Source organism: Urocitellus parryii, chromosome 5, assembly GCF_045843805.1.
Source record: "Urocitellus parryii isolate mUroPar1 chromosome 5, mUroPar1.hap1, whole genome shotgun sequence".
NCBI classification, from domain to species: domain Eukaryota; kingdom Metazoa; phylum Chordata; class Mammalia; order Rodentia; family Sciuridae; genus Urocitellus; species Urocitellus parryii.
The window spans coordinates 88,267,658-88,284,934 of record NC_135535.1 but is presented as its reverse complement, the minus strand read 5'-3'; the positions used below and the strand labels follow the sequence as shown (position 1 = coordinate 88,284,934).

At 30.4% G+C, this 17,277-nt stretch overlaps 1 protein-coding gene across 1 annotated transcript in view; it reads left to right on the top strand.

Moving 5' to 3' along the window:
- Positions 1-13,067, top strand: part of Etnk1 (ethanolamine kinase 1) — a 63,110-nt gene extending 50,043 nt beyond the window's left edge. The window contains exons 5-8 of the mRNA XM_026392337.2: positions 1,018-1,101; positions 2,471-2,631; positions 6,950-7,023; positions 7,358-13,067. Coding sequence (XP_026248122.1) covers positions 1,018-1,101; positions 2,471-2,631; positions 6,950-7,023; positions 7,358-7,430 — 392 coding nt within the window. The 3' untranslated portion in view covers positions 7,431-13,067. The remainder of the gene's footprint in view (positions 1-1,017; positions 1,102-2,470; positions 2,632-6,949; positions 7,024-7,357) is intronic.
- The last annotated feature ends 4,210 nt before the right edge of the window (positions 13,068-17,277 follow it).

Here is a 17,277-nt window from a genome sequence, read left to right as displayed (position 1 = left end):
TCTGTTCATGTGTCCATTTTAACTCCAAGCTCCTCTAAACTTTCAAGTTTGTGATCCCTGGCGTAGATAGTGACTTATATTATTTTTTTTAAAAACCTCTCTCTGGTGTAGACAGTGACTCACATTAATTTTTTTTTAAAACCTTTTTCTTTTTTTCCCCCTTTTATCTGTACAGAAACTGTATCTTATTGATCCAAACCCTCCATAATAAGTATTCAAAATTTAAAAGCTCTTAAGTAGGAGTATTTCACTTGTACAGGAAGAACAGGATTATCTTTGGAGTATTATAATGAAAAACTATAACTTATATAGGTATAAGATAATTTAGAATAGGAATCTTAATTTAGCTTACAGATTTCTTAAATTTTATAAGGGTCTAAAAGAAACTGTATCTTTGCTCTTTTTAAAAGAGCAGTGCTGCTCTTTAATGCTACTCAGATATGAAAACTTTAGTCATATAGCAATTCTAGGTAAATATGAGAGTATGATAGCAGTCAACTTCATTAAATCAGTGATGTTAAATTAGTTAATCAAATGTTATATATTATAAAGTGAATGTAAAAGTTAATATTAATTCAGGTCTTTTTAAAGTTTGTATTTGATTTTCATATGGAGATAAGCTTGCCAGTTTACTGTTGAAATATAGATTAAGTTTTTGTTAAAATGGCATTGGTTATTAAGTTATTTCTGATTAAACTTGAATGTTTAGTTACTGATGCCCCCATGTGGTGAAAAATATACCGTTTTTGTTAGAATTTAGAGAATGTATTTTCATTTTTCTTTAATAGAGTGGACCTTTGTGTTCACAAGAAGCTGTTGATTAAGAGATATAATTTGAATTTTGTAAAGCTCATTGCCATAAAATTCACAGCCTTACCCTGTATTGTCTCAGAAGTGCAAGTAACCAAGCACATACAATGAGACAAAATATTGGAAGCTATTTAATTACAAATAGCATAGGGATTTTCTGATTTTGTATGTGATTTCTTAATGTCTTCGTTTTTGTGTCTCATATAGGTGATGTACAGTTCATTGATTATGAATATTCTGGATACAACTACCTGGCATATGATATTGGAAATCATTTCAATGAATTCGCAGGTAAAAACCAAGGTTTAACTAATTTAAAACCAAGAAGTAACATGTTTACCTCTAAAATGGTAGTTTCACAATTTTCTTTTGCTTTTTTAAATGTGGATCAGCTGGGAATAGGAGCACTGTTTTTCTTCCTCTTGCTGACCCTTTTTCTTTGTTTTTCTTGGTTATTGGAGGAAAGAGATTATCAGATTTTCTTCCTTAATTGCCATCAGAAAATAATGTACAGGAGGAAAATAATAATTGTGGTATCTGTTATGATATTATAAGGTACAAGATGCTTCATAAATCTCATTTCATTTTTTTTTCTCCCCAATATTCCTCCTATAAGGCAGTATTCCCTGTTTACATTTAGGATATATAATTCATCAAGGTCGTGGTAGAATATTGAGAACTGAAATTTGAATTTAGTATTGTTTATCATTTAAAAGACTTCCTGGGGTTGAGAGTATAGGTCAGTGGTTGAGCTATATGGGAGTATGTGGGAGGCTAGCCTAATATGTGGGAGGCTTGGGTTTTGATCCCTAGCAGCAAAAAAAACCACACACACACACACACACACATACACACACACACACCCCCATTGTAAACTTGGGCTTTTGAAATGTTTTTAATTGAAAAGCTCAAGAATTTTCTTTTCTTAACTTGGTTACGGCTGTTTGAAGAATTGTTCATTTGTATTCCTGAACACTCAATCTGTAATCAAATATAAAAGCTTACCTTTTTTTTCAATGTAATGGATTTAATTTAAAATTCATTTCCTGACTGTATTTAGAAATATGAAATGACCTGAAAGTAAAGAATTAGGAAATTTCCTTAGATGGTTTACATGTACTAGAAATATTTCATTATTGAATTGTATTTGTGTACTTTAGTGTATCCATGTGTTTTTATATACTGTTGGTTTCCAGACTGGGAAATAAGTTGTGAAAAAGTTCTTTTACACATTTTCAGTTATTTTTCTCCACCAAGCTTATCATATACATGCTAGAGCCTCACCTATATATATACACATATTTTCATATGTACTTATAGGAGGGGAAATCAACTGCATACAATGAGATATCACCCTGTTAGTAACACATATAGTCATGCTGTGGATATGAAAGAAAATCACAGTGATCTTAGAACAATTTTGTGGAAAATATAATTGAGTTAAACTTGAAAGTTAAGTAGAAGTTGGATATACAAATTGAAGATAAGGGAAGGCATTTCAGGAAAGTGTTTATTATTTAAATAAGTATTTATTTAGTGTCTAGTGTTATAAACAGAAATGAAAACATTTTATGAAAAAAATATTGATTGTAATGATTATTAAGGTATGTGGGAAAGTGTCTGTTTTTAAAATAACTTCAGTGTATTTTTTTCCCTAAAGGTGTAAGTGACGTAGACTATAGTCTCTATCCAGATAGAGAACTACAGGGCCAGTGGCTACGTTCTTACCTTGAAGCCTACAAGGAATATAAAGGGTTTGGGACTGAAGTTACTGAAAAGGAGGTAGAAATACTCTTCATTCAAGTCAATCAGTTTGCATTGGTAAGTTTATTAAATATAAACAATAAATGAAAGATTCTTAATATAATCATCTTATAAAACAATTTATTTTCAATGTTGTGAATTTTTGTTCAACATAATGAAAAAACTTGACTGTTTACAGTTTACATTACCCAAATTGCTTTCTTTTGAGGACAAACTTTTCATTTCCTTCACTGCTGTATCTACAGCCCATAGATCAGTGTTTGGAAATATAACAAGTGCTCAGCAATTATTTGCTCAGGGAATGGATTCTTTTTCTTTGTTATAAAAAAGCTTTTAATCGAAGGAAGATTTATGGGAGATGAGATTTTCCACAATATATTTAATCCTCACATCTCAATCTTATCACAATAAAAGTAGATTGGTAGAACCAGTTGTTTTTGTGATTTAATCCAGTATATTATCTTTTTGACCTTTTATTCATAGGCAGTTATTTCTTTTTACTTAATTCTTTTTAGTTATATATGATAGTAGTCAATTTTGACATATTTATACAACCCAGAGTGTATCTATTCTAATTAGGATCCCATCCTGTAGCTGTTCAGATGTGGAGATTCACTCTGGTATATTATTTATATATGTACATAGGAAAGTTATATTTGATTCATTCTACTATCTTTTCCTATTTCTATCCTCTCTCCCAGTGGCACCCTCCCTTCTCTTTTTCTAATCCACTGAACAACCCCTTGTTGTGTGTTAACATCCACATACTCTAGAGTTCAGAACATTGGACCTTTGTTTTTTTGGGATTAGCTTATTTCACTTAGCATGATTGTTCTGGCAAATGTCATAAAGTCATTCTTCTTTATGGTTGACTAATATTCTATTGTGTATATATACCACATTTTCTTTATCCATTCATCCGTTGAGGGCACCTTCGTTCCATTGTTTGGCTGTTGTGAATTGAGCTCAAATAAACATTAATGTATGCTGTTTTCTGCCTCTCCTTTTATCCATTTAGAGTCTAATCTTACATATAAATTTTGCATTTTCACTCTATAAAAAATGCTGCCTATCAACATTAGATTTTTTGAGGTTTTATGTATAGTGCTTCTTTAGTGTAGAATCATTGATACATCTCACTATATGAATAAAAAATAAAAAGTGTTTGAGAAATTCAGTTACCTGCTAGTCTTGAAATGGTGAGACGTGCTAGGTTGATGTTATTTTTAGGCTTAGAATGACCTCTTAATTTCTAAGTCTTTTCCACTACAGAACAAACTTAGAAGAGATTAGATACCATCTGCAGATAATTTTGTATGACTTAAAAATACTCCAATGCAATTTAGACTAGTAGTTCTCAAGTTTTTTGGTCTTAGAACCTTTTTACTCTTTAAAGAAATTTTGAACACCCCTATGAACTTTTCTTTATGTAAGCTAATTATCATATTTATCATATTAGAATTCAAAACAAAATTTAAAGTGTTTATTAAAATTTAAAAGTAAAAACTCATTAAAATAAATACCATTTATAAAAAATAACTTTTCCAAAGCAAAAACAAAGTTTTCTTTTAGTTAGAAGAGTTAGCATTATTTTACATTTTTGTAAATTTCTTTTCTCAATTGATAGAAGACAGCTAGATTCTCACGTTTCTGCATTCTGTGTTGTGATATATTATTGCAGTTGAAGTACATGAAGAAAATAGTTTTACACATATTATGTAAAATGGAAAAAAAGAGTGTTTTACCTTTTCAGATAATTGTATGTGTTCTTTATTGATATTATATAAAGACTCAACAGTTTCTTTTAAGATTAATAGCAACTTGTAAACTATGTGCATATCAATTTACTTTTTTAAAAAATGTGACCTTAAAATTCATTGGTTTATTTGTACAATCTTTTGCCAGTATGTGATTTTGTAATTTTAACATCATTAGTTACTTAGAAAATATGGATTCATTGAATTATATGGACTACCAACTGTTGGTGAATCTCATGATATAAAAAAATCGTACTTTGATAAAAATAACTGTTTTCAGGAAAATTGATAGTACTGTTTTGAAGCTGTTTTCAGAATCAAATAAGTTTTTTCTCAAGTTCTAATTTCAAGGTGAAAGCTGAAGTTTTTCCATTAGCAACAAATACTATCATTTATTTTCTTTCTAATGACAAGTTCTTTTTTTGTACTTAAGAAAATGGGGCTGGGAATGTAGCTCAGTTGATAGAGTGCTTGACTTGCATGCAAACCCTAGCAAAACACACACACACACACACACACACACACACACAATGTCAGTCATTTTCCCCCCCAAGTAAAAATGGTGTTCTGGTAAAAAGGTGCAAATTCAACTCCTAGCTTAGATACATAAGTACTTTTCTTGAAACAATCATTTTACTGTGGTATATAGAGCCTATGCTTGTATATTTCTTATTTCACCCCACAAAATAATAGAACATACACTCTGAGGTAGAGATTTGATGAAATTACTGGTTTCAGTGGCTTCATATTAGATATCATTGGATATACTAAAGAGTGAGATTAGATTTTTATTGTGTGTGGTGATAATGAGTGAGACCTGTAATAGTAGTATTTGCTGCTATTGTCTTCACTTATATTATGATACCAGCAATTTTACCTATCATCTATTTTCCTTGTTTACCCCCACTGATACTTTTGAATATTAAGTGCAGATGTTAAGGTAGTGAAAAAGGTAAGTAACATATTATTAAGGAATTAGTTTTGGTCCTCAGAAGCCTTCTATGGGTTCATGCACTAGTTGCTCAATTTATATTTTGTATGTGTCATTTGTTGTTCATTTTCTTTATATATTTCATTTGTGTCAATCCCTATGGGACTCTGGGTTTGAGAATCACTGATTGAGATATTTAAAAGAATATCATCTAATTATTTAATTCTCAGTATCTGAGATACTTCCTTAGGTAGAAACTGGAAGTTTATTTTTGAAAATCTTCATCATTTTTATCATTCTGATTTTGTGTAATAACAATAGCTGAAATTCTCTTGAATGTTTGTTACATGCCAGGTAGAGACACTATTATACCTGTGTTTTACAGGTGAGGATACAAAGGCAAAGAATTGTTAATTAGGTTGCTCAAAGCCACACTTCAAAGCATAGCTTTTCAAAAAATTTTGTTTCATGTTTGTGTGACTTTAGCTACTTGGAGTTGTTACATTGTTTGTTCTTTTTCTACTTGTATTTGTGGTAGGAAGTTATCCTGTTAATGATATTTTTTTGAGGAAGGCAAGAGTAAATAGAGGACTTTAGCTTGAAAACTTTTTAAAAACAGATACTCTTTCCATTTATCTTTAAAATAATTCTGTATGGAATACTGAATGGCTGATATTATGAACATCATAAAATGATAGTTCTGACGTTAAAAATTTGTGACTTCTTAAAGGTTACCAAGGGAATTAGTAATAGAACTAGGACTTGCACCTGTGCACCTTATAAATTAAATAATTCTTTCTGGTACACTGTGTTGCTTCACATACCAAATCAGATTTTTTTTAAATAACAAAATTCACAGCTATTAAGTAATATTTTCTTAGAGGCCTTTTGTTGCTTTTGCTATAGTGAATTTAACTGAAATAAAAACCTTATCTTTAAGAGTTTTTGTTAGAGTATTTCTAGTTACAATAAATTATTATGTCTGAGGAAGTAAAATCTTACCAGAATTTTAAAGTACCATTAGGTCTAATTGAAGATGGATTTCAGATATAGTTACTATTTACACTGTAGTTTCTCTTTAAGTCTGAACATAATTTTTTGCTGCCATAAAGTTTGTTACTTTGTGTTATGTTGGTTGTGCAGATTTGAGCCAATAAAGTTATTTTCAAATGTTTGTTGCTCCTAGAACAGTCTCACATTTTAAATATATTTGTTATTTCTGAGGTTTGCATTTTCATTTTTGTTTGTGTTTTTATGTCAAGAAGGAAAGATTCTTAATAATATGTGTTATAAGAAAGCCTGTTAGGAGTTAATAGCCATTAAAAACATTTAGACAACATCTGACAGTGCTGATACAAAGCAAGTTATAGGAATTGGGCTTTATTTTTTATTGGATTATAATTTATTGTAACCTCTTCTATTATAGACAAGTAAGTGATTTGCATCTATCCAGTAACTGTACTGTTCAGTATTTTCTCTGTTTTTTAAATAATATAAAAAGAGCAGTAAGAAAGAATTGGAGCCAGAGAAGGGTATAGTTCCGGGGAGACTCTAGATTAAATCCCAGCAAGAGAGAGGGAAAGAACCATGCATGTAATTGATGAAGAGAATGGAGTTAACATTTTTATATTAGTTTTAGAAAGAAACACGTTAATGTAATTCTTGATTTTTCTTTTCCCCTTTTAAGGCTTCTCATTTCTTTTGGGGATTGTGGGCTCTGATTCAAGCCAAATATTCTACTATTGAGTTTGATTTTCTTGGGTAAGTTCAGTTTTATTAAATGTATTGCATTTGTCTCTACTTTTCTTTGAATTAATATTTAGAACTCATAGGGAACATTATTATGTTATTATTTTCAGTCATTACAAAGGCTGCATGAATTTAATGATTTGGTCTGTAAAGAAATCTGGTAGAAGCTGTTAAGTGCTCTCAGTATTAGAAGTGTCCAGTAGGTGGTGCAGTAAACTCAAAATATGTCCTTTGAAACTCTTAAAACTTAAAAATCCAGCTTAGAAGAGTGGAAATTAAGACGGGAGGTGAGGGTTAAGTTTTTTAACTTTGACTGATTTTGTCATTTATTCTCTTTTCTCATTAGGTATGCAATTGTTCGTTTTAACCAGTACTTTAAAATGAAGCCTGAGGTTACTGCATTGAAAGTGCCTGAGTAAAGAAGAGATTTAATTATTCCCAAGTAGCTGAGCAATGCTTGTGAATTGTTTTCTTAAGAAATTCCAAAAAGCCAATATTTGTTAAAATTCTGTTACTTAATTTGGTTATCTTGCTTTACAAATTATGCCTCAAAACAACCAATCTATTTTTTAAATAGACTTGAGTGATGTCACAATGTATACCTACTGCTATCAGTATGTGGTGGATTAGATATTTGTTAAATCTGCAAAAGGTATAAAGATGTCAGTTTAAGCCTTTCTGTGATAATTTACTCTGTTACATGTGAATTATTTATTATGAATTTAACATGATCTGTGACTTCTTTCATCTGATTCATTTGTTTGTTGAGTGTATGCAATGAAAATGTTCCAGAGAAATTTAAGTTTTATCTTAGTAAGATTAATTTTACAAAAATGTTCTGGTTGTTCATTGTAACTTTTTTTTAATCTTGATTTTAAGTAAAATGAATTATTTACCCTTGAAATACCAGTCACTGATTGGTATAGATAATTTAGGGTATTCATATAAAAATATCTGCTTAGAAGGGAAGAATACATTTATGTCTCTGTTGGTGGTACATCTTCTTGAATTAAATATTGGTAAACATTTCCTTTTGGGGAACTACAACTTAGAACTAAATTCTCTTTATATTTGCCACATAACCCTGGAATAAGAATAATGATTTAATGTTACCAAAATCTGTAGTTAGTAATGTTTTCAAGTGCTAAATGTGGACATTGAAGTTACCAGTTCAGTTTTTAAAATTTCATGGTATCAAATTGTTTCTAATCCCAAATTTTGTTTTACTTAATTGAGATACTATATGTTTTAGTTTATTACCTAATAGCTTGTATTGTTAATTTTCAAACAGACACACAAAATTGTCATTCTTATAAAGAAGAAAATATCATTTAGATTGATTCTTTTTTAAAAAAAATCTGTTCAGATTCATTCCTTTTTTGGTTTCATGTTTTACTTTGGTTCTGTCTTTAGAGTGATAGCAAATAATTACTTGATACATTTAATTTCAGAGTAATATGTTGAGGCAGTGAATGAGTTAAATAAGGAACATTGAGGACATTGATCTTGTATACTTAAAAATCTGACAAGCAACAAAATGTGAATTTAGCAGAAATACTTATGGTAGGAGGGCTTCTGTTGTTTTTATGTATCTTGTTTTTGTTTAAGTATATATTTTGTTTAGGGGTGAGAGAGGCAGTTATATTATGGAAGAAAGTTAGATCTTTGGGATAGATAGGAAGGCTTCAAGTTTTAAAGACTGCTCTGTGGAGTTGAGCAGTCATGGTTAACTATACTTAGAAAAGTAGTCTGACAGGCTTCGCACTTTCGTCACGTAAGTGCTCATGTACAAAGTTGGCTTACTGGATCTGCATATTCAAAGATTTGTAAGATATGCAACTACAAATTTATCCTCTGAGAAATCTTCTGGGGAGTCTGATGTATTATTCCAAATGACTTATATTCTCAGACAAGTGCTTTAAAATTACTTGGATTATCTCAAGATAATAAAGTAAATAGAAACACTTACAGGCCATTTAAAATGGTACATTCTAGTTACATAAATAGACTCTTAAAATGTTTGTATCTGTAACAGTGTTAGACCAAAATTTGGTTTCTACCTCCCCAATGTTATAAATGTTCACTTTTGTTTTTATAAACCATATTACTGTAAGATCAATAAAATTTTGCCTAGTTGATTAAATGAATGGAACCAATTAAATAATGAGTAGCTTTTTATAATGTTAAAGTAAATTCAAAAAAAGTTGTTTTTGGTGGAATTTTCATCTGTGGTTGAACATTAGCATAGAATGATGAAGAATATGTAATGTTACTCTTGATTTTTTGCTCTCTGACTTTTAAAGTCCAAGAGTATATATCTTATAGTACTATGGGAGGAAAGAAGATCATTTTTCTACCTTACTTCATAATCTTACTTCAAACTATTTTGAATAGAGATTCACTGAGCCTTTGTTGTTAGTCTGCGCATAGCTGCTAGCTGTGATACTAAGTGATTCAGAGAGATTCATATAGAATTGAATGTAGCCAGGAATAAAGGCTGTCACTTTAGTCCTGGAAGAAGTATTCAGTGGATCTTGGGAACAAGTTAAGATACTTAAACTGTTGCCCTCATTCTGGCTACATGGAGGGTATTGTGATGCTCCTGCTTCCTGTACAGGTTTTGCGGATCATGGTGCAGATTAACAATAGGGTTCAAAATAGCTTCTCTTTATATTGGCCATTTAAGGGATTCTAAAGAAGAGTAAATCTCAACAGCACTCTAAAATCATCCCTCTTAAATTAAAATTTGTCTTGTGGCTTGCTGAGATATCAGTTGCCTTTTTATGTTAAGCTAAGGAATTTGAATGCCTTACCTAATCACTCAATTGGTAGTAAGCTCATTTTGTATATATGAAAATGGTTGTTAGAAGTGGCTTTCATATATGTTCAATGTTAGTCAATAGACCATAGTGGCCTCAATGCTTTTAACAAGCAAAATTCCACCCCCTTCTTTTATCCCCGCTTATATACTTGTAACCAATGATATTTGATTTTTTTTTCCTCTCCTGACCCCATGCTACCAACATTTTCTGGAAATCAAAGAGATGTGGTAGCAAATCATACTGTTGACATGATCATATGAGATCAATATGAGCACAAAACTCATCAACTAGGTCTGCCTGGAATGTGTATAATGCAGTGTAAATAAAAATTTGTAAATAAGTGTGAATTGTATCTTGCATATGAGATTGTGTATTGTTTTGCATTCTCTTCCCTTTTGTAGACTTTTTTTTTTTTTTCCTGTCAGGAAATGAATCTAGTTCATTGCTTTTAGACTGAAAATAGCCAACAGTTATGGCTGTACAGTGAGGTGACAGGAACTGGAAATAGGGTTTTATCAGCTTTGGTTAATGTCAGTAATTATTTATTTAGCCTCTCAGTGCCTAATAAGACTTTTCTCATTTTTCAGTTTGCCATCAATTTTTGTAAGGTTAGCTTCCTGGAAGCAGTGAATTTATGTACTGTTATAATATTAGAGTTTCATTCTTTGAGTCACAATTCTAAACTAAAGGAAACTGAAAATATAGTTTAATGCTTATATACTGATGTATTACCTTTTCCTGTTTGTGGAAATATTTTTGTTAATATTTTCTACAAAAAAAACCCTTTGAAGTTTAGTGTGAATCTTAATCCCATAAAGAGATGGCAAATAACTTCTCTTAGTTCAACTTAAAAATTTCTCAGGTGACTTCTAAAGTTGTTCATTGTAGGATTGTAAAAGACAGAAAAGACATAGGTGATCTTTTAATGACAAGTATATCCATTTTTTTTTACTAAAAATATTTAACTTCATAAGTATTTTAACTAAAACTTCCAGACTTAAAAAAAGTCCCCCCAAACACTCTCAATTAAAAGTTAAAAACCTCCACTTTTAAAATTATTCAGATATTTCTTTTTTACATTATACAGAAGACTTCAGTACCATTTTTTAGTTCATTACTTCATAATATAAATAAAAATACTGTCAATTTGTTTTTTTGCTTTAAATTATTTTGAAGCATTTTATACTGCATTCCAAAGTAGTAAAGACTTCAACATTTAATATTAATCACTTATTCAGTTGATAGACAAAGTAAACAGTGCTTTATGCTAGGAGAGTTTTGTTACTGGCATCAACTTGTACTACTGTACACAGAAGGCAAATACTAGTAATTATTATGCACAGAGGAAAAAGAATTAAAGTATTTGGTAAAGTAGCTTTGTTTTTTCTTTGGTCCATTAGATTTCAGAATGTCCTTTTACTGGGAAATTTAGTTACATATTAAGGCACTCTGTTTTATTTTCATTTCTTAAAAATAAAACCTAGCTAAATGTTATATTCAACTACCTTTTTTTTCTATTACATACCACATGTGTGATTACAGTGTTAATTTTTGGGTTTGATGTCTTAAACAGAAAAGTGTATCAATTATTTTAAATGAATATTTCCCCAATTTTGTACTCAGTCTATAAAAAAAATGTTACTATAAAAGAAAACACATGGTTCACATTGCTTTGATACGTGAAATCTGAAATTTAATAAGATGTATTACCTAATGAATTTTTTTTAACAGTTTTTAGACTGAAAATTTTTTATTTCCAGAACAAAATTTGATATGGGAAGAAAATCTGAACTATTTGGATGGGAAAAAAAAAATGATGGTGCTTATAAGCACTATAAAATTCTTTTGTGTTTCAGGCATCATCCAAAACTTTTTTTAGTAGACTTCTCTCCTGAAATTTTCTTTTTCTTTCCTGCATGCACTTACTGTACTACTGACATTATAAATCAGCAGGGTTAAGATATTAGTATATCTGTATTCATTATGAATCTATAACTTTTCTAGTTATGAAAACAGTGCTCTCTAAAATATTCTTAATCTCATTTTTTTGGTTAATATCTTACCCACTAATGGTATTTTAGATACCATTAATCCTTTTAATGAAACACAGGATGTTTATAAAATTTGGAAGCATTACATATTATATTTCATCTAGTTAGTGAAGAGAAAAGGAAAAAAAAACCCTAGGTGATTGGAATGGTAGGCTTTTGAAAATTAAGTTTAAAAACTCTTAATAAGAAACTATCAGAGATAGATTGAAATCCAGTGGTATCCATGTAAACTAGCTCCTATGACTTGGAAAAGGCCCCCCGAAAAAGCAGTGGAGGAGATGAGAGTGTTTACTTACCGTGGTTTTAGTTGTGGTATGCTCCTACTTAAATACAGGTAGTGACATACAGAATTTTATTGTCCAATAATCTGAAGTAGTTTTCTGTATTTAACTGTACTGAAATAACTATAAGTTTATGGAATTTACAAAGAAGAAACTTTTGACTCTACTGTGTTTAGGAGCCTTTGTACAGTTAGGTCAAGTTTCCATGATAGAAAGTATTTGAATTTTAAAACATACTGTTATTCTAAGGAAGAAGATGTGGCTATCCCATGTGCAAGGAAAAAAAAAAAATGGAATGAGTAATTGTCATTGCATTAGCTGTTTGTTGAATTGGGAAATTGTGGCATAAAGCTTAAATTTGTGTTTATCAAATGTGAACTATAGTAGTATAATGCTGCTTTGTATATACTGTAAGTGCTACAAATAGTCTCAGCACTGAAAATGTATTGATACCTCTCAAATGAATGCAACTTTTGATGTAGGTGTTTTGATATGCCTCAGAAAGTATCTGAGTGTCTGAGAATTTGTTAGTCTGTTTGCTAATGGAGATACTTCCTGTTTTTTTTGTTGCATAATTCATGTTTAAAATTTAATTTTTACATTTTTACTACTGTTAATTTAAGTAAAATTCTTCTGTGGAAAAAATGGCATTGCCAGTGAAGAAAATGAAAACGGCCTCATTCATGTAACTGCTTAAGTAAAAATACATTTTTGCTATATGTTCAAGAACTTTTCATGGAAGCAGTTTGTTTTTCTGTTTAAATATAAGTGATGTTTAGCCTTTATTTCCATATTAATAAGGCTTTTTACCATTGATTAAATGAAGGAATGTATCTTTTTGAAGAGATTTATATTCTGTAAATAAAAATTGGTTGTAACAATAAAGTTGGGTTCTAATTACAGTTGTATTTATAAATTTTTTAATTCAATTCATATTTGAGATTTTTTCTTTTTGTAGAGTATCTGAATATATAAGACTTCTCATTATTTAAATGTATATTTGGAGTGGTTATATTTCACATATTCTGATTTTACAATAATACTGTTAAAAAGTTTTGCAAAGGTTTACTTTTGGGAATTTGGAATGAGAGTGTGAAATATTACTTAAGAAAAATTCTATTCACTTAGTTTCAAAATTTGCTATTCTAACCATCTCATTATATTTTGTGTCTTCAGTGTTCACTAAGTTGTTAAAAATAATCAGATATTGAGATGGTAGAGATAAAGATTTTTAAGATATGCTTTCTGCCTTCAGGTGGATCAGTTCTCTATAACAAAAATAATTAATAATTAGTGTGTATGTAGATTTTCTATAGGATGTTTTCTAATTTTGGTTTATCTGGTATTTTCCAATGAAGCTTGAGGATAAATGTCCCCCAACCAACATACTACTAAAGTGAAGGCAGGGTTGTTAGGATTTCACATCTGAGGTGAGGAGCTGGTTGTTATCTTAATTTTGATTGCCTGGTTAAAGTGTTGTTCTGTCTTTGCTGTATAGCTGTTTTCCTCCTTGCAACTAATAGGCGATCTCTGGGGAAGGTACTTCCAGATTATGTAGTTACTTTGCCCCTTATCAAACATCTCAAAATAATCTTAATTATGATAATTGCAAAAAAATTTCAGTTCTATATTGTGTTCCATGTTTATCAGCATTTTACTCTAAGGAATTGATCTCTTGTTATTTATCTTTCTAGCTAGCTATCATCCATGAAACTGTATTTCAAGGGTAGACTCATAGATTTCTGTTTCATAAAGTGAGTTATAATCTTTACTATATTGATTTTTAAATTATCTGAGATTAGACTTGGGAGAGTCCTATAAAGTATGAATACTGTGTCTTATTATGAGGCCCACAACACTTTCTGAGCACTTCTTTCTTTTTTGCAAGCAAGGCATTCTAGACTCATCTTGTACCTTCTCTGCCCTTATCCCTGGTATCAGCCATTTCTCTAAGGATTCTGGTTCTTTTTAAAAAGAATGGTACTTAGAAACTGAGATTTGAGAATTCCGTATGCTCCTGGCTTTTGGGATTTATCTTTAGGGTCTTTTATCTTTAGGGTCTTCTTGCTGACCAAGCAAGAAAGGATGGACATGAACATTTATATATAAGTGCATACTATTTCAGAAATTGAGTATATTCTGATACTTTAATTTTCTATGCTTGATCTTAGCCAAAATGCTGAGAATGATATCACTGATATCTCTTATTCAACTGCGAAGTTTTTCCTTGCTATCCATATTTGTTCCTTTATCCTTACTGAAATTATACACTATATGTGTGTGTTAAGAATGCCATAGGCTTGCAGCTGGGTTTGTAGTTTAGTTGTTGCCTAGCATGTGTGAAGCACTGGGTTCAATTCTCAGCACCACATATAAATAAATGAATAAAATAAATGTCCATCAACATCTAAAAAAATATATTAAGAAAAAAAACACGGTATCATAGGAACGTGTGAAAGATGTTAACTTGTAAATTACTACAGGTGGAATATCCCTTTTCTGAAAAATGCTTGAAAACAGAGGGTTCTGGATTTCTGATTTTGGAATATTTGCATGTATATAACGAAATATTTTGGGGAGATGGAATAAAATCTAAACATGAAATTTATGTTTTTAGGTCTTATATACATAGCATGAAGATAATTTAGTGCAGTATTTTAAATTTGTACATGAAACAAAGTTTCATGGCATAGAGTTTTCTACTCGTGTTTTCATGTTCTTTAGAAGCTTTGTATTTTGTAGCATTCTAGATTTGGGATTTTCAGATTAAAGATGTTAAACCTATAGTGACTTACCCTTACTGATTGAAATAGTGTCTACCAGATTTTCCCCTTTTAATTAGTAAACATCTTGGGATGGGGAATACTTTCAAACTGTGCAAATCTTTTTTACCACAATTTTTACCATCTATTGATGAGTTTTATCTGCAGTAATTATTGTGTTTGCCTAATGTTGATTTTCTGTTTCCATTGTTCCTTGTATATTTATAAATTGGATTTCTGCTCAAAGGAGCTGTGCCTGTTTTAACCTTACATTTAGTTATTCAACTACTCATATTAGTAAGAATTCAGATATCTAATTATAATGGGCTATAATCCATTACAATGATTGTGTTACCCAGATTGTTTCAGTTTGTAATTGGGAGATACTTCAAGTTGGCTTCTATATCTTTTGAACATGTTCACATCATTTTTGAGCACTTGCTTTTCTGATAACATGAGATGTTCAGGCTCATTTTGTACCTTCCTTGCTCCAACTCTCAATATTTTTCAAGGAAATTTTTTGAAGAGTAGTATTTAGAAACCAGATCTAAATTTAATTATAATAGCTTCTTTAAAATCCTTATTCACTAACTTCAACAACTCAGTCATCCAAGGAGCCATCTCCATTGATTTGGTTTCTTTTGAGAGTGGTTTATATTTTCCTGTTTCTTTGTGTGTGTGATATAGTTTTGATTTGTATCCTAGACATTGTGATTGATATATGTTGTAGACTCTTGATTCTATTATGATCTGAAAGGCACTGACTTTGTTGTTGTTTTTTTAAGCAGGTATCTAGGCATGCACTTTCCAACTAAACTGTTATGATTGCCCTGTCTGTCCTCTGGCATTTCAAGTGAGACTGTAGATTTTTGAATTTTAATTGCCCTACACACTTCTGACTTGTGGCCTGCCCTCAGGATTACTTTATGGATCAAGTTGTTCGATTTTCATCCTTTTTCTTCCTTCAAAACCTGTTTGGAATTAATAATATGTTAAAGTCTCTAATCACCAGTGTGTGGTTCTATCAATTTTTCTTCTAACCCTTATAGTTCCTGCTTCATTTAAATTGTTTTTGTGTCATTTGGTTCTTGACTTATGCTTTCATTGTATATTGTGACTTTTAGAATTAATTTTATTTAATTATTTTTGGTTTGAAGTCCACTTTGATGTCAGATTCTAACCCAATGTTCTTATTGTTTTGTTTGCTTGGTTTATCTGTGTTTCACCCCGTTAGCTTTTTTTGAGTGACTGTTTAAGATACAGCTCTTACATACAGCATGTAGTTGGATTTTGCCCTATGAATAGATTTGAGTTTTTTTGCATTTTAATAATAAATCCATTCTTATTTTTTATGTGACTGATAAGTTTGGATATACTTCTGGCCATATTAATCTGTTAAATTACAGTGTATTATGTTTTATCATTTTTTTCCCTCTAGTGACTTTGTTATTTTGTTGTTTATTTATGTTTGTATTTTTGTTCTAGTGATTTATTTTATGTGTACTTTTTTAAGGAGTCTTTTGTCTTAGCTTTTCCTATTTTGCCTTTTGGTTTTAAATTCTATTCTTTGTCTCCAGCTTGATTTATGTTGAACAATCAATAATGTTATTCTCCTTTTCCTTTCTTCCACCTTTATTTACCTTCTCTTCATGTCAGAACATAGAGTATTTGCATACTGTTCTTTCACCCATGCCTAAACTCTTGTTTTAGACTTAGCTTCACATTTAAATATATTGAACATATTTAATTACATGGGTCCTTTTATTAAAGTTTCTTTGTTCTCTCTTGGTTGGATAAAGTACATCTTTTAGTGTTTTAGGCATACTGTGGCCTCTGGGCCAAATCTAGCACTTTAGCTAAGGATGGTGTTATATTTTTAAAGATTGTTTTAAAAAGTAAAGAATATGCCCAGAGATCATAAGTTACCTGCAAAAAACATTTACTGTCTGGCATTTTACAGAAAATATTTTTGGACCCTTGCTCTAATAGATTCTTCTTAGAATGTACATTTAGATATTGTATTCTCTTGAGTACTTATATAATCAAATCATTTCTCTGACTTCGATGCCTAAAGCTTGACTGGTTATAACATTCCTGACTTGTGATTACTTTCCTTGAAAATTTTGATTTGAAAGTTCTAATGCTGTCTTAATTTTCTTATCCTTATTGATTTTGATCATTGTTATTTTCTGTTTGTAAACCTTGATTTTTTTTCCTTTATCCTTCAAGTCTAATAATTTTACTGGGATACTTTCAAAGTTAATTGAAATTTCCAAGATAGGTTTGGAATTATTCCTTCTGTCCCACATGTGGTTTCTTTCAAAATTCTCTTTATTATTGTTATTTTTTT